Below are 27,804 nucleotides of genomic sequence, written 5' to 3' on the forward strand. Positions count from 1 at the left end.
AAACAAAAAAATATTCTTTCTCAGCTTGAAATCGTTTCAAAAGCCAGCTTTCTCACGTTGTATGTTGTCTTCTATGATTGACAGATATTTGTTGATCGAATTGCGAAATCCATCAAACGCTAGTTGAAACGAACAAGTAATTACTGTACAAAAATGTAAATCTACCTTCCGGGTAATTTTTTTCGATTGACGTCAAAAGGAAGTAGGCAAGATGATAAGGGTCAGATTTCCTTTGTACACGATCAAACCGAAGGCATATTTTTCTAACAGAGCACATTGATCTAAGTCCCTTCAGTCTTGCCGAAAATAGAATATTAGATTTTAGCGAGTGTGATCAAGGCAAATTCCCTAGATTACCGTATGTAATTAATTGAAAATGTGCGTCCGTTTTATGATGCTGTTGTGGATTTGTTCTCTTTGTCACAACGGAGAAGGATTCACTAAAGATTTGAATTCAGTCCTGCGAAAGGCAAGATGTTATGCAAACTGCCTCACCCGGGTAAGTTTATTCCCAAAATTTGACGTTGAAGAAACCGCCCGAGGTTCTCTTAAAATTTGAAATGAGTTCTTTTCCATTTGATTGAAACTCGACTGCTTTAAGTCGACCCTGTATAAGTCAGAGTAAATCTTACCTTAACTTCACTTTGTAGCTTGACAATCTCTTGTCATTCTTATGCCTTTAAAACGTTCAATGATAATTGAATCAAAGAGGCTATCGACTAATCTCAAATCTACACTGTTACATTCCCTTTTTTTGAGTTGTAATAAAAGCGAATTTACCTCTAGGGGAGTCTACACCACGGTCTTCGAAATGAATCATTTCAGAATTTTCTTCGAGCGTAAGTCATGGTTCAGTAATTGGCTCATTTTTGGTCAAGTTTTGTTATTTCGGGAAGGAATCAACTATATTCCCCATCTGATGTCTGGTTTGTATAAGTTAAGGCTACGAATTGTCTCCTGAAGGAGTCTTTTGTTTAATTTTATTTTATAAGAGTGGTTCCAAACGGTAATTCAGAATTGTTATTGACATAGTTCACCTGAAACGTGCACTTAATTCTGTAAAATCGAGAGACTGAATATATAGCATAATAAACTTGGCGATTCTCACCGTTTATCTTTCCATCAGAAAGAGATTAAATTACGAACATTTTTGTTTGTTTGTTAATGTTAAAAGAAAACAAGCCCTCGCTGCCGTTTAGGCGCACAGGCCCATATGTTTGAAAAATCTTGTTATTTTTGGAGCAATTTTGACACGTCCAAAGTAATTACTTTCTTGAGATGCAAAATGTCAAGTGTGTATTTGTTTACAAATGTTTCCATATTCGACGATAGCTGCCTTTTTACTTTACCCCTATAGTTAACAAATATGGTACATTTGGTTTGCACAAGACGTCAGTCTTCTGTTTTCATAAATACGCGGGTTGAATTTACAAATCGTTTTTTATCCTTTTAGTCAACAAATGCTTGGCAAAAATACTCACATAGTCTTTGGTGTGTGTGCGAACTTTGCTGAAAATAGATTCAGTTAACCTTGAGAGCCACAAAATAATTAAATTAAATCCAATAATCCAATATTCGATTTGAATAAAGCTATGCTTACAGCATTTGACACGATAAAGGAACCCTTAGTTTAAGTCTAGCTTTTTACCTTAATCTGTCGCTTCGTTTAAATAATAAACAACAGAAAAGGATCTGAAAAATATTTCACTCGAAAAGAAATTATAAATTTATTCTTTTACTGACGGATGAGACCGATAGCTAAAAATTGCAAATTTAATTTGCGTTTTATAAAAACATTTTGACGACAGTCTTCTTCAAATATTTAGAGGCAACATAACTTGAAAAAGTCGACAAATAGGAGAGGTCGACGACCCGTGCTTAGTAGCCTTAGGAGAAAACTGAAATTCTGCGTCAAGTTACAACTGAGAAAGAGGTTGAAGCAGAGTTTTTAGTTTGTTTTGTTTTGGAAAAAAGTATTGTTTTGACATGATGTAGTTTAATTAGTTTATACTTCTTGGTAAGAAATGATTTCCTTAACAATAAGGTCTCTATAGCTACGATATCCTTTAGAATTGTAACTAAACCTATTTCTCTTTTCGTTCAACAAAAATCTATCATTCACATTCAGTGGAATTTTCGATTATTTGCCTCTAGGAAAATAGCACCCGAAAACATATCATTTCCGGTTCATGGCCATGTTCGAGTGATTTCAGCGCGTCAACAAAGGATTTTCCGCTTCTAATCTTTTCAATCCCTTTATATCTTGTGTATGGAGAAGCACTGTCGAGCCAAGATTTGCGTCAAAGGGCTCTTCGATCAGATGACGCAGTGGAAGCAATAACCCGATTAAAATTTTGAGACTCTTGAAGAGCTTCGTCAACGCTTGTGCATCCTGTAGAATTTAGAGTGCTCTTTCTAAGTTTTTCGGTAGTAACCTTTTAATTTTGTCCACCTTTTGAAATCCTCATTCCTTCTTATTTTGCTTATTTCTTTCTCCTCGTATTTAAATTTTATGTAGAATGGTTAACTTGGAAGAAAGTAAGCGGCTATCATGAAATCAGTATATCAGCCCTTCGGTATCCAGATGTCGAATGCAGGTCTTCAAGTTACATACAGAGTCTATTTGAATACATTAATTTTTTTCTGAGGGTAGAAATTGAATGTAAAATGCAAGCCCTTATAGATTTCTGTAAGGACTCGATTGAAACCAACTGTTATGGTGAGAATTTGTACCAAGGACCGACCAACCTCGGTTTGAGTTCTTTGATTAAAAGCTTTTCGAATGATAAACAATCAAACCTACTTTGAATTCCTCAGAATCTTAAAGAGGCTTTTATTAAGATCGTCTCTACCGTGCTCTATGGTGAGATGTTGGCCAATTGCCGAATTCTTGTGAATCAGCAGTGCGTTCTTTACCACTTTTCATTTGAACTGACTCAATACGTGCAAAACGTTTTGTTTAGTTTTGAGTTATTTACCTGTATTGTTATGAAAAGTTTTTAATCAGTACCCATTTGTTTTTTTAGTATTTATAGCCTTACAATCTTATCATTTTTTGACTTAATAAGGACGTAATGTTGACGTCGAAACGTCATTAGAAGTATTTTATCGCAATTTTTTATAGTTAAATACTGCTAATTCCAATGATAATAATAACGATAATGATATTAATAATGATAATAATAATAATAATGATAATAATAAGAAACATTAATCGACCACTCTCCCAATGGCCTGGAGGGTTTTTCGGGGCCAATATAACGTTATAGGCGAGACTTTGGGACTTGAAGTAAGTAAGACATGATACACATGTTTCTGAATGCTTAAAAACATTTTGACGAAAAACACTTAAAATGTTTTTCTAATTTCTACTAGAACGGGGTTAAGAACGAATCAGAGACTTCTTGCCTGACACAGGCCTGTAAAGAGGTGAGTATTCTTGTTCATTTAAAACCCTGCGATAAGCTAAAACCATATGTCCAATACATTACCGAGTTTTCAAAACGGCGCGTTCGGATAAAACGCACAAAGTAGTACAAAATCTGATAAAGGACACTTGGCAATACCCGCTCGAGTCAGTCCGAAGGTGTTGTCACGTAACAAAGTTTGGCACCGACCAATTATTTCATGTAAAAGTGAGATAAAAAATGATTTTAAAAAATCAGCCTGGGCTTGAAAAGCAGATTCCCTTCGTCTCTTGCCGAATGTTCATTCTCGGTTGATTTTTCTGCTACAAGTATAATATTTCAATGTACCAGGGGCATGAAGATCTTTCTGACTATATAGTTCATTTTCAAATCAGTGATGATTTTTCTTCTAGTGTCTTGCACCTTGCAACGCGAAAACGACATTTCCAGACGAGAACTCATGCAAAGCAAGCTGTGTAAGTAGCATTCTCGTTTCCACATCCATTAATAAATGTTTATGATATCTCTGAATTTCTTGTTTGTTGAACACCGAAATAAAACTGATTCGCACCTCCACAAAAATGAAATTCACAACCGTTCAATGGGAGCGAAGAGCGTATTTGAGCCCTTCAAAATAATTGGGTTATGATTCTTGTGTTAGGTTCTAAAGGGGTCCAGTACCGAGAGTGCCTGTTGCGATTATTGTTATGTGCTAATAGTATCTCTTATTACTTTTGATCATCAATGGGTCTTTGGGAAGTTTCAGGGAAAATGAGACATAGAGGGGTGGTGAGTGGAGGAACGTTCATTAGACTAGCAACCCATTTAGGATGATCGTTTATACAGTGGTGTTTTTGGTATCTCATTGCAGGATTGTGCGTTGTGTATTTGGATTACAACGCTTTTCTGAAGCTTTAGTGCTCATAACTGGAAAGAGTCGTATTCTGTTAGCACCTCCCAGAATTTTCTCCATTTTCCGTGACTTAGACTCTTTTCACATTTGTGATGATACCATCTTAAACAATCATCATGAAACTTACATAACTAATGTTAGGGCTTTCTTACCCACTTTAGAATGCGCACTATGAACTTTTACCTAAACGGCCTAATCTCATATTAATATTTTTATTTCAGAACAAAGCCAATAGTTGTTTAGATAGTTGTGAGTTCCTGACATGGCTGAAGAATTTCCAGTCCCTATCTAATGGTGATGGATCCTTACTACCAGTTCCTGGGCCACTAAATGTGACAATTTTGAATTTCACATCACTCTCCATACAGTGGTCACATGTCCTAAACTCAAAGGGCACTCCTGTTTACGTAGTTGAAATAATTTTGGATGATGAGGTATCCAGATTAGGTCCGTTCTATCCGAACCAGGTAATTTTAATTTCTATTTGCGACAATCATTGTCATTCTCACCGATTCAGTTCAGGACGTTAGGCACTGTGCCATAGAGCCCAAAAACGGAGTCTAAGGTCCGTACTGTAGGCTAAGGAGCGAAGCGCGCTGGCCATAAATCCGAGAGAAAAAAAGATCCATAACTTACAGTGCGAACTGAGAAAACGAAGATAGTAATGTAGTTATTGTATCTCTAGGTTCAAATAGGGGGGGGGGGGGGTGATTTCAATTAAAAAAAACTTTTGAACTAAGAGGGCATTACCGTAAAAGATAGCCCACTAAATTGACAAATTTACCAACTCGACCAATTTACCAATCATAGCACATGTTCTAACTGAGAGATCTATTATGATTTGATATTGGTACTTCGGAAAGGATTGTGGGAGTCTTACTTCAACACGAAATTATGCTATTTTTTCTGATCAATATTAAACAAAAATTAATTAGAAAGTTAAAATCATTTATGCTTTAAATATTCGCTGGGAAGCATTCAATATGCTTTAAAAACAAGAACAAAACTGAAATGAACAAATGGAGGAAGTAAAATCATTAGCGTAAAAGTCCCATTTAAATTTTCTTGTCGATATGCATTTTGGGAAGAGTCCATTATCTGATGAGTTTCCTCACAAAAAAGTTGTATCATTATCATCATTAGTATCATAACTGTTATTAACAAGTAGAGCGCTTTTCAACTGATTGTCGTTAAAAAAAACAACAAAAGAATTTCAGCTGCCAATCATACGAAAGGAAAATGTCCTTAGTGCCAATGAGAACTCAGAGTAAGAACGAGCTAACCAGGCAAAACGCGGGAAAACGCGGGCGACCAAGTCAAGATTGGTGTTAGTTTTGCATCTGATTGGTTGATAGAGTGGCACGAGTTTTCTGGACCAAGTAAAGCAAAACCAAAGAAATCCTGGATTACTTTTGACACTTAATTCAAAATTACTTTAATTATCCTCAATGCTATCCTTGTTGATATTTTCTTACACCGTGTTCAGCTGAGACTGTTCATTTTCTGATTCATGAAATTTAACGCTTCTTTTATCTTTTATTTCCTTCTTTCGTCAAACTTCCTTTTCGAAAAATAATATTCTTTTTGTTTTTATTTTCATTTTTAGGTCATCGTCGAGTCAAAGGTGATGCTCACCTTTCATCACCTGTGTACCTTTACTCCAGATATAAACCAGCGCGCTGAGTTCAGAGACATTAATTTCTCGTTTAGAGTTGCTGTTCTGACAGAAAACTCTTCTGTAAGCTACGGACTCAAGTCAAATAGCATCGGTAAGTGAAAACAAATGTTTAGGCCACTACGGGAGCGAAACCCGTGTCATGGGTTCAACTCCCATTCACGGAGAACTTAAATAATATCGCCCACCTTTCCGCCGAATCGTTTACACCGTTCAATGGATAACACAAAATACAAGGTACTGCCATTTTAATTTTTAAATGTTTTAATTTCAATCATCTGCTATTTGGTGTCCTTCATCATGTTTTCTAAAGCCTCTCATTGACGTGGGCCGGAATCTTAAATCTTCGAATCTGATTTGGAAATCAAGCGCACGTAACCGAACCAGCTTTTTATAACAACGACCAAGGTGCGGATTTTTTCGCACCATACGCAACGAAGCGGAACAGTAAACCGGCAGAAAGATAAAAATATGTTGTTAATCATAACTATTACAATTTCCTCAAACATGATTGGTGCGTTAGCTGCTTTATTTTTTACTAATCATTCTACAGAGTTGGACAGTGTAATCGGACAGTTGACTGTAATCGGACAGTTGAAGTAGCCAATCAAACCAAGTCCACTCAGCCAAATCCACCAATCACAGAATTAATCACCATAACTATAGCAACAACCACTTATCCTAAAAACAATTAAGGAATTTCCAAAATGGAGAATTTTTTTCCTTTAGACATTGTCTCTATGAGATATATTTGACCTAAATATATTTGTTGCTTTTGGAAACTGCAAACGTTATGATTAATTGATAACAGAACTTCTTGTCGTCCAATTCCCCTCGTTCCTATTACCATTATTTATCGGTCTAGGTTGGTACGTATGGAAAAAAATCCGTGCAATTGTTCTCATACGGACCTCCCACTCAGTAGATAAGATTAGTTTACGCGTACCATTTGGAAAAGCTTTCACTTAGCTTTATCAAATGTCTTTCTTTATTTGTATCAGCCTTCCCAAAGCCAGATCCTGTAACAAACGTGACTCTGGATAGCCTAGTGTACGATGGTAACCGCGATGGACATAAATTACTGATGACATCTTCTTGGAAAGCACCTAAAGGTTGAACATTAGAGGGAATTCTCATTTGAGTTCTCTGGGCTGAAATATGTTGTTTTTAGACAATAAGAGGAAAATCGTGTCATCGATTTTTAAAGGCCCACAGAGACTTTCCTTTTTTCCACTCTTAAACAATTAAAAAAATATGAAGTCATTCCGGAAGCCCTTTGATTAAAGAGTTCTCTTCTCAATCCAATCTTCTCTGCCATCGATCGCCTCATTATTAGAACTGCATTCCCTTTAAAACAAATCTCCCTTACTCGACAATCGAAGACGGGCGTACATTTCCGAAAATACGATTTTACGGCATTTTTTTAGATAATAAAGGCCAAAAACATAGGCTTGCTAACAGAAACGGTCTTTTCGAATTTTCTATTTAGGACAAGAAAATATTGTTTCAAACTATGCCTTGCGTTGGAAAGAGGATTCTCGGTGCCAACACAGCATCCTTTTCAGAAATGGAGAGACCACAGGGGTAAGCTTATGAAACAATCAATAATCAATAATCAATAATTAATAATTAATACTAAGTTCTCTGAACTGACATTATGAGAATTGTATTGTTGATAGTAAGGAGAATTAAAAATTTGATCTGGGAGTTAAAGGGTTAACAATCAACGCCCCTCTCATGTGGGAGACGCGGTGGTCAAATGGTTAGCGCGCTGGGCCTTGGTCAAGAGATCTAGGTTCGAGACCTGGTTGGGTCAGTGTGCTGCGTTCTTGGGAAAAACATTTTACTCTCACTCTCACCATGCCTGTCTTCACCCAGGAATATAAAGGAGTACTGGAGAATTTTCAGGAAAGCCTGATGAAATGCTTTTTGGGGGGGAGGGGAGGGAGAGGAGGTGTCCTTGCAATGGACTGGCATCCTATCCAGGGGGAAGTATTGCTAACCCTAGTTACTTTATGCTACAGACACAGAATTTTCTACCTTCTCATACGGTAACTTCCAAACTGAGAAGTCATGTCGGTAGAACTAACAATTTTTGACGTTAAAAAATACTTACAGACTGTTGAATGACTTGAGATATAGAATATATAAATAACTGCTTGATTTTAACAGTATTTTTTTCAAATTTAAACCCACAATTTCTTGACTAGTGTTTTTTTTGCAGCAGTGATAAAATTGATATGCTAATAATAATAATGATTATAAAAATTACAGCTATAATAATGACACTGTCACCACAATAAGAGCAGCTCTCGTCGCAGAACACCCTTAATCTTTTAGGGATGTATAAACGTCTTAAAATGAGCCCTTTAATATCCATTTTTCATAGCCTCAGACACGATACACTATGTCCCTGTATGAGAAAATGAAGAAATGTACCCACGAGCTCGAGGTAAGATGGAATACACTGTAACCTTCCATCGAGACAGAGATACTAATTTTGTGAAATTCCACGATTCACATTTCCTGAGAGCGACGAGTCTCATTCGGATCAGGAAAATGAAAATGAAATGACGTGCGATTTCTGTTCAAGTATTCACTTTTTTTGTCAAGCATGTTACAGATTGATTTTATATCGTTCTTTTTAACAATTATTTTTATATTAATAAAGTGAAAAACTAAAATGTTGTTCTCATCTTCTCTATAAGAAGACAGAGCTCGTTTCATTGCACTCTTCGGCTGTTTTGAGTTTAAAAATCTTCATCCTTAGGTTTTAACTTTTATCAATGTCCTCTTTTTTGAAGGTCTTTACCATAATTGGCTGCAGTGTGAGCGTTCCAGCAATTTTAAGATACACTTACCCAGGTAAAATAATCACTTGTATCATCTGAAATATCACCATAAGTAAGCTGACTGGGACCGTAATAAATTTTTGACGTCATTTCCAGGTTGTCAAAACATCACAAGTTTTCCAAAAGACATCTGCTACGAATGTGAGTATTCTTTATAACTGATACACTTAAATTCTTTTCAAAATTGTTTTCAAATATGCCAATGCCGCCATTTTGAATCCTGCTCGAATCTGGGCGCTCCACTTTTGATGTCATTTGTAATTACTAGTGAGTCTTACTCTGCTTTTTCCCATCTCTTGAACAATTTGGGGCCACTCAAAAAGACTTGTGCAGTGCAGCGGTCGATGGGAATTGAGCGTTGTGGTTTTGGTACGCGACCTGGTTACCAAGTTATCCTTTCAAAATGGCGGCTCTCAGTGCCTCACTTTGACACATTTCAAGAAATCTTTGCGGTGCAATGCCTCCAATGCCAATGGTTTAAATTTTCTTTATCCTATCCGCCCATCATCATGAAACTACAAATTTACTGTTTGGGCCGGAAATTTAGGCTGTAATAGACCTGCTCCACAAATGCGGGAAGAATAATCTTAAGGTTCATCATATTATCACTCATCATACCAAAAAGGTTATTGTAAAGATGCAGATAGAAGAAATATGTACTTATGCTATATTACTATTAAGTGTTTCTTTACTACAAACCGCCTTCCACAGTTGACCCTCCAGATGCACCAATGGCAGACAGGATAGTCACTAACATCCGTCTCGCAGAACCTATGACACCTGCACCGGACTACAGATTTTATGCGACGTTTACCTGGAACCCGCCAGTTTACCCTTACAAGAACATAACTGAATACGTGTTTATATTGTACAAGCAACCTGGACATCAGTTTATAAACTTGGGTAATGAGAAAACTGTAAGTTTTTTCATTTGTTTATTCGTTGATAATTTTAAATTGAGCGTCGAAAGATATCTGGACTGCCGTTGTTTTTTTGCTTAAATTCACTCTCTGGTTGTTCCCGGAAACGTGCCCATCTGTTTCAGCCTACCAGATGCACGACTTGGTCACTCGCGTTCTCCCGCGCTTTAGGCTATTTTTTTGTGAGTTCTCATTTATCCTGTTGTGATTTGGCCTTGGTTGTTTTACAAAACTTAATAGTGAAGAGTGCTCTACGATAAGATCAATAATAACTACAGCTACAAACTACAACCTCAAAGGCGCAGGAATCACAAATAAGTAAATTATTTAACATAAGTCAATGAAAAAATTGAACTTCTCTTTGTTTTTTCAACTGCAGCTTTCTAATAGCAAGACCGTAAGTGATCTTTTGCCAGGGACGATTTACAAAGTTCAGGTGAGTCGAAATTCTACTAGAAAATGTTTATGTTACTCTGCAAGTATAATCAGCAGGAAAGGTTCCTAGGGGGCAAAATCCTAGAGTTTGACTTTGGCTCAGTACTTTTCGGCCCCACCAAAATTTTCCCTCATATTTCGACTTGCATACTTCGACAATTAGCAGTCTAATCGAATCAAATATGTTTGCCCGAACTAATGGTTTACGCTTTTGAAGAAGGTTCCCTGATCAGCTCTGATTGGTGAATAACAGTTAGTATTTCAAGAGAAAACTATTTCATTAGTTCTCTGTGCCTTTTCTCCACAGGTCTATCCAGTGTTTCAAGATCGAAGGCCTTCGTCAAAATTTAGTGATGCAACTTTTACTACTCCGGGTGAGTGATGAAAAAATGAAATAACTTGAATAAGAAGTGGGAAGGTAAAGGCCCTGGAGATTTTGAAAAGCTGCTGCCCATAAAATAACAACATAAATTCAATTGCATTAACTTTGTAATAGAAACAAGCAAAAAAGTAAAGGGTAAACTAAATGAGCACCTGGCATAACAAGAAAAATTAACTCTTGAGCATAAGTATACGGCTTTAGCCTATATACTTTCCCCTCTAATTTTTGGAATCGCTTGAAATCGATAAACAACACCCTATTTTCAAAAGAGGTTTAGTTTTCCCTTTTTTTCGTGAAAATTGTTCAGACACCGGGCATATCGCCATAGGGTAGTTTTATGTGCAAATCAATTCCTGTTTGGTTTTTTTTTCTATTTTTTATTTCACTTTTTTTTGCTATGACAACAATATTGCAGTTTGGTGTAGTTCAACGTATTTGCTGTATTCTTTTTTTTTACGCTTTCATATATGATAAATAGAGAGCAGCTATTCAGAGATTGCACCGAAACATCTGCGAATTGTATTTCTTTACATTATGTTCATTTAACAAATCGACAATTTTGACCACTGATTTGACGGATATCGTTGTCGGTAAGAGTACAGACCATATCAAACCATTGGTTATTTTTACGGCAATACCGACGTCAAATAAAACGATTCTTTCAGTGCGTGACCATTGCGTTGACGCTAGCAGCGTTGTCTGTACTTTGTCTGTAAGGCAAATTGGCCAATCAGATTGCGACAATACTGCTCTGCATCCCAGGGCCCCGGTCCCCCTTAACCGCGTAAAATGTAAAATTTAGGGAAGTTTTATGTTACGTATCGCCAATTTTCGCGTTTTGTACGAAAACACTTTTTACCATTCAAGATGATTAAATTTTTTTTTTCTTATTTGACACTGATTTTGTGGTTTCTCTTTAAAAAGCAGAATTTTGATTTTTTACTATCTTGCAAGTCACACAGACCGAAGCTATCCGATCATTCATAGATGGACATTTTGCACGAGCCCAGAGCAAAGCATAACAGTTTACTTTTGTTTGGCAAGCCAAGCTTTTCATTTGGCCTGAGGAGGAATACTTTTATCCGCGTTGTATTCTTCAAATTTATCCTTATGCAGGAAGCTATTTTTGATGCAAAATACGCTCAACTTAAAAAACGAAAAGTATTCAGGTTACCGGTAGTGCACGATTATTTTTTATCTTGCAGCCTGCTACTGCCCGGGAATAAGTTGCGGAGAGAAAGAGATCGTAACTTCTCCAGAACAGTCGACCAATGAATAAAGCATATTAACTATGCTTAATATTGGTATTATATAGTATGGTCGCTTGATTAAACAGATTTAAATCTTGTTAAACTGATTAAAAGAATTATATCAAATAAAGCAAATTATGAAATCAGTAAGCGATCGCATCTTTGATAAAAACCACATTAAAATCTAAATACCTAAAACGATCTTGGTTTTTTCTAAAATAAGAAAAAAACCGATAAGTTATAAGTTTTGGAGGGGAATAATTATGTTTCATATCATGCGCCACTTCAAAATCACAAATTTCGATTTTTTGAGTGTTTTTTTTTTTTAATTTTTGCTGACGCTTTACGGAAATTCTCTGAGGTAAAACAATTTTGTTTTGCCTCTGTGTGGTCCCAGTCTCAGTCTTGTTATTTCTCCTGTTCAGTACAACATAATTATTAAAGACAGTTTGGTTCGACCCAATCGATGTGACGTGAATTTTGTAACATCTTGTGAAGACTTGAGCGAACGACACATTCAACACGTTTAGTTTTTTGAGTATCGTTGAAAATCAGAAGGCAAGGATGTTTTAAAGAGGAGTCAGAAAGGAACTTAACCCTTCAATCCCATAAGCGTGCAACCCTAAGTTAAGGCCACTCCCTTTTCGAGCGATTTTGGGAGCGCATGTACTTAAAGGGTATACCGCATTTCTAGTGACGGACAGGTGTCGATCAAATTTAGAATCAGCTGACTTCTTCTTCTAAATCAATTCAATGTTTGACCTTTGCAACTATTGGATTTCCGTAAAATTGAATAACCGACTTACTTATTAAATTTGAAAGTGATAGTAAAAACATTATAAAAAATTTCCAATGAAAGTATTTTCATGGATTCAATAACTTGTATTGGACTTGATGCGAATGACGTCCTTAGAGTCGATCCATATGTCATTCTGGCGTTTCAAATTGAAATTTTCATCGTGATGGACCAGCCAACTTTAATTAGAATTTCGTTGTGTTTGCTGAAGTTTAAATGGATGGATTGGATCTTGTTTTCAATATTACTATGAAGAAGAGGATTCCTCGTTGAAAAAATTGCCAACACTGTGAAATGTCTTTGACAATGTCAATCTTTATTTAAAATGAATTATAATCTCGAAACATTGCCCGTTGAAAAAAACTAAATGATTCCATATTCCGTAGAGTGGTATACCTTTAAATGGTAAAAAAAAATGCAAGAGTTAGATGTTTGTTTCTCATTAGTTTCTTGTCGACAAAGCATGGCTCGACCTAACATCGTGAAACAACTGACAATAACAATATCTTTCTCCTTGCTGTTAAACCAGGTGTTGATCCAAACGAAGTGAAAGTAACCCATTTGACCGCTGGCCAATTCACCAAGTCTTCAGACGGTGGCAGTTTCAGTGTTCCTATATCATGGGAAAAGCCAATTTTTAACTACAGCACGCTTGTCTTTTATACATTTCGGTACAAGATCGGAAGCAAGAATAGCACAGAGGAACTGATGGTAAGAAACTGTGTATTGAAAACTTTAAGACTAAATAAATATTTGCTTAAATGGCACCATTATATCGACTGTTAGCATGAAAAACCAATGCTATAAAGAGGCGAAAGAAGGCATCATATACACGAAAGATCACTTAATACCATCAAAAGATTGACCCAGACAGATTGGTGTTGAAGCTATTACAAATTATTAATGGGGCCTATCACTTTTCCCGAAAAATTTTTACGCAAATAAATACGAGACCCCTTCATCTATGATTTCAAATCGTCGACCAAAGAATTCTTTTAGCCTTAAATAAGGTTTTTTCATTACTTTAATTTTATTGATGGATACAGCAACAGGAGTATTCTCCAATTAATCGAGGATTTTTCAGTTTCTGGAACGAAACTTTCCGACATCGACTCTTTGACAGATTTCTAAACCACCTTGTTATGAATAGTCAACAAAAATTGTCTTTTCTTTGCCTGGCAAAGGACTAATCATAGCATTTTTCTCTCCCGTTTTTAATTTGGATGTTTTAAATGATATATTTTGGTTGCTATGGATACTAGTGCTCTCTCTGAAGTACCTAATTGTAATATGATGGTTCTGACTCCGAACTCTGGAAATGTTTTCCAGATAGCATCTGTTTATGTGACATTTTAGACACTATTAATATAAGCTTATGACCTATCGTTTTGAAAAATATCTTTTTAATAGCAATTTTAATCTTGTTTTCGTAACATTGATTTAGTTTCCATTCATTGCTCATTTTTGTAAAGCGACAGGAGCTTGTTCATCCATTTACCTTTATTCTAATATTTATACTATGTTTATTTATCAGCCTAACGAGACATATTTCAACATTTCTGGAATACTGCATGGTAAACTGATCAGATATTGGGTAAGCCTATGTCCACGGATTTGTCCATTCGTACGGGGTGAAACTAGGAATTTCTGATGGCAGAAGGGTTAAAGATTTTTACCTGCCTCTCAACGACAATTCCAACCTTAGTTGAAGTTCAAGTCTTCCATATCCTGGTTGTAAGCCCTGCCAATCTAGTGGCGAAGAACTCGTTGGCGTGTAAATCAATACACTCAGTAAACATTTCTGGTATTATTACTTCAACAATTTAAACGAGCCATAGAGTAGTTATTTCATCTGCGATTCTTTTTAGGTAACGCCGCATTACCAACACAACTGGATCAAAGGAGCACAAGTGTATGGAAACATTACAGCGCCTGGTGAGAATAAGAAAAATACATGAAATAAATGGATGGGTCACAGATGTTAGGCTATTCCTTAAAATGGATATCAAACTTTTTTCACGAGCGTGGTATTAGAGTAAAGAATGATCGAGCAAGGAAAAGAATATCAGTCTGACGTCCCCTTTTGTTTTTAGTAATTAACCTTCCAGGCGAATCTGTTTTTCTAACTAACTTTGATTGATTGATTAAGCTCTTGGCTCCCTGTGGAGTATAATTTCCTTCCTTAATGTGCTTCTTTCAGAGGCTGCCACTACCAGCTGGTGCCATGTGTAGTTCCATGTTTTCATGTCTGACTTTATTTATCTTCTCCACGTATTCTTGTATTGATACTCCGTAGTAGCTTACAAGTTGATGATGATTTTGTATAATGTCGAAGATAGCCCATATCATTTCCAGTTAGGTCCTTTTTAAGCCACAATCTTTGTATGAAAACAAAATACTTGAAGGTGTTTTTGAATGTTTGCAGTTCCGAGTAATGACGACACCGAAATCAAAAGCCTAAGGTTCGGAGAGTTCGTGCGTGAGCTCGGAACCAGCAGATACTCCGTAAATGTCACGTGGACAGGACCAGCGTTTAATTTCACCTTCATCTACTACAATATCGAGTACGAATTGATGGGATACCAGTCAAACAGACCTGCAGTACAGATAAATGTGGTATGGTGACTTCCATTTGTCTCGATAGGGTTTATTGTACTCATATTCTTGCTTATTGCCCGTGTTACGGGGTTTTTTTTTTAAACTATATGCGAGATTTCGAGGCTGTTAAATGCGTTGTACGCTTTCGTTGAACGTGCGCTCTGTTTCAGAAACTACAAAGGTCAAAATTTCATGATTTTAAGGCAAATTTAGTTTATTTCATTTATCGTCTTTATTTTCAACGAAAGAAAGGAAATACTTAGTGTTCGTATAATTGAACCTTTACGAGCGTCTTTGATAATAATGCGTCGCTTGTCAGTGTGACAAATCGTAGAAAGGGGTGAGTCACCTTGGGGTGAAAATTGATAATTCTACCATTAATTTTTAGCCAGTGATTAAAATGACTTTCTAGAGGTGTTGGAGGCTAAAATACTCGTGGGATGCATCTGAACAACTTTGGTGTTGGTTTCAATTCATTTCTTTTATGAAAAATGATCCTTTTCTGATGCATCATTTGTACTTATTTGCATGTAGGAGAAACCGAAGATACTTTTGTCGGGAATAAGACCTCAAGAATTTATAAGGATTAAGGTAAGCTAAATTTGAAGAATTATTTGTCATTTTTGTATAAAATCCCAAATTTTCTTGGTTTCTGGCTGTCATATTCTGGTTCCATCATCAGTATAAATATAAAAATGCTTAAGCGAATAAAGTAGGTATCAAGGAAAATGTTTATAAAGTAAATTGTTCAAATGGCGGTGTCATTAATCCAATATTTCAAGTTGACATTGGGTTTAATTTCAACTTTAACAAGTGCTTTTGGGCTTAAGTCTTGAGTGTTCTTATCCGTTGAAAGTTATTGGCAAACTTCCTCGTTTCTCGGGATTTCTGGGGGACGTGTTATGGCACATATTTTGGCACTGTCATAGAAATTCATCATATTTCACATGCTGGTTCTTTGTTTTTTATTTTGAAGGTTAAAGCAATGTTTTCCAATCCCAACGTCAAAGGGAAAGAAGCAACACTCTCGAAAACTGCCCCAGGTAAGTATAAGCAACAGGTTTAATTAACGTATTTTTGTTGATTTGCTTGCCAGTTCGGATCATTTTTAGTAATTCTAAGATGTCATCAGCTTTTTTTCGGCTGTTTTGGTGATATGGACTCAAAGATCAAACGTAATTGATTCAGGAAATGTAGACAAGATTGAAACCTTACGCAAAATACTGACTGAACGCCCAGAAAAGGCTACTTATGGAAAAATGCTGGACAAATTCCTATCTTACCCTTGTTGACGAATATCACAAATCAATGATGGCGTTCGGCTTACAATCGAATCTTACAAAATGTTTCTGTTTCATTTTAGCGCCCGATCCAAGCTCACTAAAAGTTCGAAACTTTACCTACAACTCTCTCAACTTAAGTACTGTAAGGATTGAGTGGGAAAAACCGATTTTCAGTGAAAGTAACGTCACAACATATGACTTGAAATACAAACGAAGAGGGAATCCAGACAGAGAAAAGGCGTTCCACTTCGAGATTAAGGAGGTAAGACCAGAAAAGGTACTGCATATTTGAACCGACAAGTCTGGAAAATTGCCTTCAATGCTAAGTAGCCAGTATTTCGGCAGAAACTTTGGCAAAAGGTAAGGAAACAAACAGATAGGGCCATAAATGACCAGCGTCATGGATCACTTACGTAAATCAGTGAGTCAGATAGATTCCAAACATTCGTACTGATGCGAAATTTGATTTTCAAAAATAATTTGCTATTTTACCATTTTACTAGGGGAGGACGTATTTTGCCATTCATGACTTAATCCCTGGCGACAGTCTAGTGGTAAAGGTAAGGAACCGATGTTCTGTACTTTGAGTCGTTGTTTTCGTTTATGTTTTCCGGGTCTTAAATGCGCCCTTGGAATTGTGTTGGGGTCGATTCATATCTTTCTTCGTCTTTCATGAATCCGTTCCTTTAAAAAGGAAATAGTCTTTGTTAAGTAGATTTTATGAGACCAAAACTGTTTGCAAAAGCTTGTCCTGCCCAAGTAGAGCATTATCCAGAATATTTGTCAAAACGATTAGTAGAGTATAACTTTTTTCAATTTTTAATGTCTTCGAAGGTGACGCCGATGTTTGATGCTACTGCTATCGCAGGAATCACTTTAGAAACCGCTATAGAGCCTCAAAGTAAGAAACGAACAAATCAAATTAGGGCTTTTTTTACCTCCTTGTTTCATTTCACAGAAGTCGGTTTGAGGATATGTTTAGCCAGTAGTGAAGTTGTTGTATAGCTTGTTGACTCAACAATAAAAACTATTTGCTGAGCCAAAAGGATCAATATAAAAAGGACGATAGCGTGGAAACATAATCCTGCTCGAGCAAGAATCAAGAGAAATTCAGTTCAAATATAATTAACGAGAAAAAAGCTAAAGGTTCCCTTGTTTGTTCCGAAATCCCGAGTTAAAAGGTTCAAACCCCTTTCAAAATCTAACCGAGTACTTCCCAAAAAATATCGACGAAAAAAATAAGAAACCAAGATGTCATGCTTGAGGAGACGAAGGTATGCGCAGTAATAAGTGCATTAAAATTTTGTATTGAGAGACAATTGACTGCACTCCCTACTTAAACGATAATTTTTCAGAATTTTATACAACACTTGACATTTGAGTATTCGTGCGTACTTGACGACAACATTTCTTCTATTTTTATGCTTTTTTTTCTTTTCAAAGAGCCTGACAACCAGGAAATACAAGTGCAAAACCTACGTGTAGGTTCGTTTCTCGAAGACGAAGAAAGCAACACATTCAGCGTCAATTTCACCTGGGAACCTCCGCCATTCAAGTTTAGCACTGTGCGCTCTTACACTGTGTCTTATGAATTATACGGAGGTTATTCAAGGGAAGAGCTTTCTTGTCCACCGTTACAGATGGACAGTCGCCGATTAGGATGTTCCAAAAGTGGAGATGTAAGTTTGGATAAGATGGGCGTGTGTAACGCAATCTGTTCGTCCTTTGTAAGAGACGATTAAGGATTTCAGTAAATGAATTTTCATTAACCCCACCGAAATAGCAGAAAGTTAGACAGTAGTTAGTTATACATATTTTCCATTTACAATAATATTGAATATAAGAACGAAAGTAACGACGAGAACAGGAACGAAAATTTTAGCGATAGCCGTTGTCATAGCGAGGGCAACGCCATGTTTTTTGTAATTGTTTGCCATTTGCGTTCATTCAATAATCCTTTCATTGGTCTCCTTTTATAGAGCTTGACATTTGTGCAGATATCTGGAATGTATCCACGCGAAAGCGTCACTGTGAAGGTATATTGCATTGGTTGTAGTTCGAAGCCCTTTTTTGCCAACAGCGCAAAACGGCATTGACGTTTGACAAAAACTAAAAATTCATCAAGAAGTATTTTATCTTCAACTTCAAAAACTTGTGCAGCGTGGGACTCTTCTTAGGAGGCAAAATTTTTTAATACAACCAATAAATCTCTTGCATTAGAGAGACACCTCTTTGTCTTGACCACCTTCCCAGGGTTCAAGGGTGCCTCTCGAAGGCATTGCATGAATTGAGTAAAACCTAATCGTTAAATGTCTGATTTAAAATTTTTAGGTTACGCCCACTTACAGCAACTCATACATCACTGGGGAAATGGCAGAAGAAATAGGAACTGCGCCTCGTAAGTAAACTTTCTTTTGCATTTCACCAGTCAGTTATTCGTTCAACATTTTATTTCAGCTAATTCCTCTAAAGACTCTATTTAAGGATTATCATAATTAGCAATGTGATGAAAATACCGTGTAAAGTACTGTGTAAAACATTTTATTTCAGCTAATTCCTCTAAAGACTCTATTTAAGGATTATCATAATTAGCAATGTGATGAAAGTACCGTGTAAGTACTGTGTAAAACGAAACTTCTATCCCATAGTTTTAACTGATGCAAATGGCTACTGATCTTAACTTTGGCGATTTTTATCCTGTCTAAAACAGAACCTAGAGAGGAGCTTGTTCAGGTTAATGGTTTGAAGTATGATGAGATTTTCCCGACTGCCAACAACACTTTCCGCACGACAGTAAGCTGGGGGAAGCCACTTTTCACCCACAGCGATGTACAACACTACAGTTATAAAGTGGTGGCCATAAATTCTCCATTACGGAAAAGGAGGGAAACACTTTCAAACACCATTATAACAACGGTAAGAGGAATTATTTTTATCAGATAAGAGAAAACGCCAAAACAGTACTTGCAATTACCCACAAGATGTGCAGTGAGGTCCATGTACTGTACAAGGTAACTGAACAAAAAGGATCTCAGACTTGCTGTTTCTTAATTTCTACCTCAAATTTTCTGCATAACTCAAAAGGACATCAGGGAGAAGCGGTGGCGTTAGGGTTAGTGCGTTGAACTCCACGTCCTGAGAACATAGTACTCCATTCTCACAGTGCTTTTCTCCATCCAAGAGCATGGATGAATATAACCTAAATGTGTGAAAAGCCTGGAAAAATGCTAGGGGCAACCTTGTGATAGCTTAGTATCCTATTCCCGGGGGGAGTAGAAATACTCCTCGTTGCTTCATGCGACAGAAACTGGGATGAGCACTAGATGGAAAGGCCACTTCGCTCGAGTAAAGAAGTTTCAAGACATTTAACTCAACCAAGATGCTAATGAAAATAGAGGCGATTTGAACCTTTTATCCTGGCTAATTTGATCACCAGGAAATTCTGGGCGAATTTCAGAATAGATTGAAGCAGGCGCACTTGGCGATATTGCATGCCCATCGACGCAAATTTGTCCCTTGAACTTGGTCCTTGGCTCTGTTCGAAACAACTTTTATTAACTCAAATTTTGGCGGCAGATTAAGCTGCCAAAATTTGATTATGCATACGCATAAATATGATTACACATACTCATTTTCAAAAAATCCACTATTGATGACTCGCCGTCTATGTGGTTTCTCTTCCGCAGACTGGTACCAATGTTACGATCAATGGGATCAGTCGAATCGATGGAGTCGAATTCCAGGTAATTTAGCATAATTCCTTCGCGTGAGCGAAGCCAAAGCTGTCTCCCCGCGTACAAAGGTTAACTGGTGTAAGAAAGATAGATATACGTGTAACCGAGATATTTAATAATAACTAGCATTGGATGAACATAGAAATTTCAAAAAATAAAGATCAACGATGTGAGTTTCATATGTAAGAGGAACATTGAGATATGGCTCTCCACTAGAAGGATAGTGGAAGTCTTATTGCGCAACTGCTGGGGGCTCTCTGTGGTAGCGGAGCTCTTGCTCGCAAGAGCTATAATTGGCGACAAAATTGTAGACAAATTGACCTTTTAACCTCCTATTAATTCAGTTTTATCTCATTTGCCCTTGTTAAGTTAACCCATCGCCACCTTCCCACCCAAATATGTGGAATCGTGATTCCATGAACTTTTAGCTAGATACAGGCACATTGAATAGGGGAGGGAAGTTCTTGTCAATGATTAAGAGTGTGGTAGAAACAGGAGTGTTATTCTACACATAAATAGGACTCTTCATCATGATGTGTCAAATCATTTTGACACTGATTGTAGCTTATTATGGAGTTTACTCACTTATTTGTGTCTTTTCAGGTTACTCCAGTATTCGTTGTGTCTGAGGTTACAGGTGCAGATGCCAAGATCTCGCTTGCCTGGAAATCCCAAACTGGTAACTGTTATATTTTTATTTTTGAAACGAGAGTAGCCGGGAATTTGGCGTCATCCTCTCAACTAATCAGACTCAAAACTAAAAGCAATCGCCATTTGGGTACTCGTGTATAGTCTTGGTTAAAGTTTGCCTGTTTTCACCTTGACTTCTGATTGACTCTTCGTGATTTAACTTATGATAAACTTGGTTTTGGTTTTGCGACACTCAGTCGAGAAGCATTCAAAGAAAATTCTATGCGTTACTGAAATATCTCCTTACATATATATTTTGCTCTTATGAAGTTAATAAAAGGTTCGACTTTGGCGACGATTACAGTGATTATGACGATGATGCTGCTGCTGATGACAAGGATGATGATGATGATCATTATTTTCAGATAAAAATCCTCTGTCTGATCCAATGACCGCAACTGAACTGGCTGGGCTTGTCATAGGAGTGATACTAGCTGTATTAATAGCAATAGCGTTACTCTTTTGGTGTTACCGCGAAAGACAAAGGCAGTTTGGAGCTAAAGGACGTGTCTCTGGGTATGTTGATTTATCGTCTGATAAATTTCATTTACTTTCTATTCATCTTTCATTCATTTATTTCTCGCCTTCGCAGCAAGAATGCTCTAATGATTGATCATTGGGAGGTAGATGGAGACTCAGTGACCCTGGAGGAGGAGCTTGGAGAGGGGGCCTTTGGAAAGGTGTACAAAGGGGTCCTCAAGGAATCTACATCACCATCACGGAGACTCTCCATCATGCGTCCCAAAAGCCCCATGCGTAGAAACACGCTCAAGCAGACGGAAGGACTTATTGTAGCGGTTAAAATGCTACATGGTGAGTTGAATTTATGTAATGTTCTCATACGTAAACGCCTTACACAAATGAAGAATATCACACCCCGCTGGAAGTGGTCAAAAGTCAAATACAATTATCATATTTCATTACAGGAATGGCAGATAACGATCAACGCAGAGAATTTCTCGAGGAGATACAGCTAATGAAAGCCGTAGGAACGCACAAAAATATTGTTAATATGCTGGGTTGTTGCACTGTGGAGGAACCAATGTTTTTGCTTGTTGAATATATTCCTTATGGAGACCTTTTGCATTACTTGCGAAAACGTCGAGGAAAGGTATTCACCTTACGCAATGTAGCATCAGGGTAGAAAAATAGCTCACTTTCACAATCGTTTTTTAAATGAAAATCCCCATTTGATGTGGGGAAACCGTAAACGAATCCTGCGTCGAGGAGCCTGAGTCATGTGGATACCCTTTCGGTGTCATTCCTATACTGAAAGACATGAGATCAGATATCTCGAGTAATAACTTGAGGCGGACCTCCTTACGAATAATGGATAATTTGCTGAGGTGAGACTTAATCAAGTTGATCTTGATGTAAGTAATCCATTGCAAGATTTTGTCTGTCTCATTTAAAAAGTGGCGAATTTCGAAATAACTATGAATCTTCTGGCAAAATTCTTAGCTCCTTAAATATGTCTACGAGATGCATGAATTATGCAGGATTACGGATGATGGGTCGCTTAATCGCTCTGACGAAGGGCTAACGCTCGAAACGTCAGCTTTTTTACCCTTTACGGTGGCTAATTTACGTTTTCAACCCAGTTGTTAACACTAAATTACCCGCTTAAATGTATGGTCGGTTTAGCAAAGCAATAGCTTGCAGAGTCTCACCGAATTAGGAATTTTCTGCTTAGGTTAAGAGTTAATGACTGCTTAATGTGATTCTCAAATTTATTTTGCTTAGATTATTAATGAATGTTTAATCTAAGTATTAAATATATTTAGTTTATGAAAACTCGTAATCAATTTTAAGGATTGATGTGCTTCCGCGCGTTAAAAAGATCTTCTTTTGTCTTATTACATAGGTAAAAGAATATCTTGGTGACGAATCACGTGGTCCCTATCGTTCCACATACTGCGAAACATACGTTATGGACAAGCAGTTTGGAGAAAGAACAACAGTGGTAAGATAAAATAAAACCCCTCCTATCTTTCTGTGGACAATTTGTTCTGATAATTGTGTATTCATGTTTTATGTGTGGTAATGGAGAATTAGTCTTAAAAAAGTTGATGAAAAACTAAAATTTTGAGCCCTAGAAAGTCAGCAGGAAAACAACGACGTAAAGGGTAACAGTAACATGAAAGTTTTAACTGGAAAAGAGAGAAAATACGGCAAAGCCAAAAGAAATGAAAAGAGTTAGAGATCTTAGTATCATTAGTCAAAATCAATTTTTTTGCCAGCGTGTTTTTTAAATTTTCAAATAATGTTCAAGCACCAAACTGAACAGGTAAGAAGTACGGACGGAAATACGTGCTCTTTAATAGCTCAACCGTGATATCTTTGTGACCAATTAAGGATAGCAATCAACTTCATCCTTCTCCTTTTTTTTTATTTTTATAACTCTTCCGTTACGTTCATGCCATTTCCTTTCAGGCCACAAGGAGTGACCGCATTTATGTAAACAGCCCTGATGCACCAAAAGGTGACGATGGAAATATTCAAATTCTATCATTTACACAATCTGCCAAAACAGAAGAGAGGGGTAGAGAAAATTTAGGAATGAACCAAGATGAAGTTCATGAAGACGCGGAAGACGACGAGGAGACTCTCACCCCAGGAGACCTTTTAGCATTTGCCTGGCAAATCAGCGAAGGAATGGTGAGACACTGATTTGTTTGAATCAACTCAGCAACAATTTGATGCTTACCTTGCGCGAGGCATTAACAATTTGCTAAATTGTTCGGAAAGTCACAAGAATGAACATCAGACTATTTTCTAAAGAATATCACACTAGCCTTGAGTTTGCGAAGGATTAAGTGATTATTTTGAAGACGGTCACTAATATGCACAACAGAGTTTTCTATCTTTATTGCTTGACCCTATAGTTGACTTGTTCCACGCAAAAATGGACTAGCGTTTACGTGCTCGAGCGTGAATTATTCTAGAGATTTCCTGGGTTTTCAACTGTCATCGAATGTTGGGACGGGAACGAATCCACCAGCAGGTCGGGTACGAACCAATACCAACCGGTTAAAATATTCAGAATTTGGGCACGAATCGACTGAGTGCAAACCATCCGAGGGTACGAAACGACTTGATATCAACTTGGGATGCGACTCCGTTAGCCTGCAACCATCAGAGAGATTGGTCTAGCTGTCCTATCATTAGAAGAACTACACTAGAAACGCATGAATCAAATACTATTCCCAATAAAAGATCTAAACATAGAAGAGGATATGTAGAATAAGCTCTTAATGTCATCTGTGATAAAATTGTGGTATCACAGCAGTAGTTTTTCTTGCTTCAGTTGTTATCACTTGCCAAAAAATATGGAGCTGGGTCAGGTTTAGTATTTTTGAGTGAATGCATTATTTTACTGATAAAGAATTCTTGTGATGTCAGGTTGTTTCTGTCATGGATGAAGTCTCCTAAATTCTTATTTTTGCTTTTAATCTTGCAGGAGTATCTGGCAAGGAAAGGATTCGTGCATCGCGATTTAGCGGCCCGCAACGTTCTTGTTGGTGATAATAAGATAGCAAAGGTAGCAGATTTTGGTCTGACTCGGCACGTTTATGAAGAGAAGGTTTATCATGCAAAAAGGAACCGGAAACTTCCCTTGAAGTGGATGTCAGTTGAGGCCATCTTTGATCAAACCTTCACAACTCAGAGTGATGTGTAAGTTAGAGTTTTTTTCCAAAATGACTTTGATTTTTATAGGCTGTTCATAAAAATTGAGTGACAATTGTTCATCTTATTTCAATGACTAGGTGGGCTTTCGGCGTGCTCCTGTGGGAGCTGGTAACATTAGGTAAGAAAAAAGTTCCCTGAAATTCTTTTCGTATATTGATTAATACGTTAGTCCACAAAAGCTAGTTGTGCGTAGTTTTTAAGCCAGTCCAATCCAACGTAAATATGAAAGAAAGCCAATAAGACCTCACAGTAAATAGGTATTCAGGACATTACTGAAATAATCCCTTTGGCATAGATTGGCAATTGGTTGTTTCTCAGCAATTGGCTGAACAAGTTTTGTTCCTGAGTTTCTGAGGCCATGGAGCACTGAAGCAAAACCAAAGCAATATCGTGTGGGCCGGACATGTAAAGCGGCAAAAAGCATTTAAGTAACACAAAAACAGCCTCTAATACACAAAAAGTTTATTAAGAAAGAAGAACTTCATTATTCACTGGCACAACAAACGATGTAGACATTCATCTTGAATTACAACCTTGTAGCAAGTCCTGCGAAACCTGCGAAACATAACAAACATTACCTAGCGAAGCAAAATTCTAAACAGAAACTATCAAACAACTTACCATGACGATGAAGGGACGGCATAACCGAGAGAAATCACAATTTTAGCATATCATAAACGAGGGTTTTATTACGTGCGATTTAAAAGTGAACAAGCTTCTGAAGCATTTTGGTCTTACGCGTAGAACAGTGGACTGGACTTAACATTAACGACTAGCTGAGGAAGAGCCGCAATAGCGTTGTACTTGTTTTTGCATTTTTACGTTAATGACTTTACCAACTCATTTTATACTGAAATTTCTGAGGCGACCTCTTGCAGGTGGAACACCATACCCCACAGTAAACAACAGAGAGTTGCTTCGTCTTCTCAAAAATGGATATCGGATGGAAAAGCCAGACATCTGTAACGACGAAATGTAAGTAGCCATGCAGGTTATTTTTGTTTGACGTTAAAGCATTGATATCGCACATAAATCGAAATTCCAGTATTGCAAGGATCGAAAGGGTCTCAGTTTACAAGAAGAGAGCATGATCTGTCTTTCACCTGGTTTAATACCAGTTGAAAAAGACTGAAACGAAAAACAATTTCTTCTTTAGCTGAGTTAAGCTAGGCGATGAAATCATTTCAATGGCTCAATTTACGATTTTACTTTGCTCTTACTGTAATATGATTTTAAATTACAACAATTATCATTTAATCAAATTCATAAAATGCAATGGACGAGGAATTATCAGCATCTGAAGAAATTCTCAAGCGACTAACACCCCTAAATTGAACCACTACAGGTACAACCTGATGAGGGAATGTTGGTTGGAAAATCCCTTCGACCGACCAACTTTTACCCTAATCCGAGAGAGACTGGAAGAGATGATGCAGAAAGACAACCCATATTTGGACTTCAGCGTCCTCGATGAATCTCGGGATTATTACAATGTGCCGTCTTTTAACAGTTTAATAGATGAATCTGAAGATGATGTGTTTGAAAAAGAAGAAGGCTATGAGTTACTTGAAGAGGACCATAAAGAGATAATCATTGAAAAAGATCAGCCTATCAAGGACTCGAATAAAAACGAAATTGCTCCCTCGCCAAAATCTTCAAAGGAAGAAAATAACGAGCCAGTTGATGTAGACAAGATTGAATTTAACAACATTGCTTTTCAGAGTAAAGACTTCAATGATCTCAAAGAGGAAAAGGTAGATTTTGACGCTCTTGAAATGGCTCTGTATCGCCATGGCGGCAGGCATAGGAGCATTGTCCTTTAAGAAGAAATGATGAGCCAAGGGCACCCCGAGAACAAAACTCAAGCCGACCAAAAGTAAGAAAGAATCCAACAAGAAATTTGATATCTATCTTTACAATCATAGCACTTAAAATACTCCATATTTTGTTTCGTTTTCTCATGTTATTATTTTTTTTTTGGTCTAGTTATTTATCAGAGAAAAATGTTTGCGAAAACCCTAATTTGCAGTTTTCATTTAGGTTTTTTCACTTATATTTTTAAGTGGATTTGCAACTTACAAGTTAAACCAATACCCTTAAGACAACAGCAATTTTTGCATGATCCTTTGACTGAGAAAACTGTTAAAAAAAAAAATCCTCTTTTAATAATTAAAATTGTTTGTGTTAAACTTTAAGAGAACATTGCTGAAAGCACGAGGAAAAAAGTTCAAAATTTGTCTACTATCGTACGCAGTATAGATATACTAGTCGTTCGAAGCTTAATAACTAAACAGGCTGATCGCGTTTTTTAATTCGGTTTTGCTTAAGCTCCTCCCTTTATTCAGTAGCTACCAGCGAATAGATTGCGAGTAGCGTGGCCAATCAGACCACAGCATCTGCCATAAACAATTCGTATTGCATAGCATTTAATTTCAATTTCTCTTTATTTTTCGGCGCTTAAGAGGCAGATGTTAGACAAACATTTATGAGTCCCAATTTAACTGGGAGTGACTCTATTACTAATTTTCAGGAATAACATCAGTCGTTACTTCACGGGTTCATTACGAAGCAACAAAATGACTAGCTCCCAGTTGGTTTGATAGCTTAATGGTAGAACACTACACCAGTATCGTAGAGGCCATCGGTTCAATTCCCGCATACAGGCTTGAAATTGTTCTTTTCAGGCTTTATTTTTACTACTGCTAAGGAAGTGTTCGTTACCGCGAAGATCACTCTCATGTTCAAATATTATTAGCGTTATCACAATTATCGATATCACTACCATTGCACGAGAAAATTATATTACCAGAGCAAAAGATTATAATCTCTTGTCCAGAATTATGATGACAAATTTAGGAAAACGAAATTAAAATTTTTATAAATAATATAGCTGAACGAACCGTATACCAGTAACAAGAAAATACCTTTACCGTAAATTTAGGCCACAACTTTCTTTTTGTAATTATCCAACTATGGAAAACCGAACGTAACCAGCAGGATCTGGTTTTCTATTATATTTAATAAATATCGCTATTAAGTAGCTTATAAAAGACATTTCAGGTCTTATGAATATCCTAAAAATTGAGAAGGATTCAAATAAATTCTTCTCAATCCTTTTTGCTCTATTTTATAACAAAAAAAAACTTAAATTTGCGAATAAAGATGTTTTGGATTGAAAA

The 27,804-nt window shown here is 36.9% G+C and overlaps 1 protein-coding gene across 1 annotated transcript; it reads left to right on the top strand.

Moving 5' to 3' along the window:
• Positions 1–271: 271 nt before the first annotated feature.
• On the top strand, positions 272–27,804 carry LOC136282383 (uncharacterized). Its single transcript, XM_066169970.1, has 37 exons — positions 272–499; positions 3,376–3,429; positions 3,821–3,883; positions 4,542–4,787; positions 5,927–6,089; positions 6,997–7,107; positions 7,485–7,579; positions 8,385–8,447; positions 8,800–8,860; positions 8,944–8,988; positions 9,559–9,764; positions 10,147–10,203; positions 10,510–10,576; positions 13,160–13,341; positions 14,165–14,224; positions 14,499–14,565; positions 15,056–15,246; positions 15,763–15,819; positions 16,205–16,271; positions 16,592–16,773; positions 17,015–17,071; positions 17,346–17,412; positions 17,955–18,190; positions 18,491–18,547; positions 18,843–18,909; positions 19,222–19,427; positions 20,198–20,254; positions 20,849–20,924; positions 21,301–21,451; positions 21,528–21,748; positions 21,862–22,046; positions 22,800–22,898; positions 23,369–23,593; positions 24,396–24,610; positions 24,703–24,743; positions 25,504–25,600; positions 25,971–27,804. The coding sequence occupies exons 1-37, from the start codon at positions 377–379 to the stop codon at positions 26,446–26,448; spliced, it is 4,695 nt and encodes a 1,564-aa protein (XP_066026067.1). The 5' UTR covers positions 272–376; the 3' UTR covers positions 26,449–27,804.

The sequence above is a fragment of the Pocillopora verrucosa genome, chromosome 7 (genome assembly GCF_036669915.1).
Source record: "Pocillopora verrucosa isolate sample1 chromosome 7, ASM3666991v2, whole genome shotgun sequence".
NCBI lineage: Eukaryota > Metazoa > Cnidaria > Anthozoa > Scleractinia > Pocilloporidae > Pocillopora > Pocillopora verrucosa.

What these genes read in the sequence shown, in the direction of transcription:
- LOC136282383 (XM_066169970.1), top strand. Translation starts at nt 377, where the DNA reads ATGTGCGTCCGTTTTATGATGCTGTTGTGGATTTGTTCTCTTTGTCAC. An exon ending in AATGTACCCACGAGCTCGAG is followed by an intron (nt 8,448 to 8,799) that starts GTAAGATGGAAT and finishes TCTTTTTTGAAG; the next exon opens with GTCTTTACCATAATTGGCTG. An exon ending in GGACGATTTACAAAGTTCAG is followed by an intron (nt 10,204 to 10,509) that starts GTGAGTCGAAAT and finishes TTTTCTCCACAG; the next exon opens with GTCTATCCAGTGTTTCAAGA.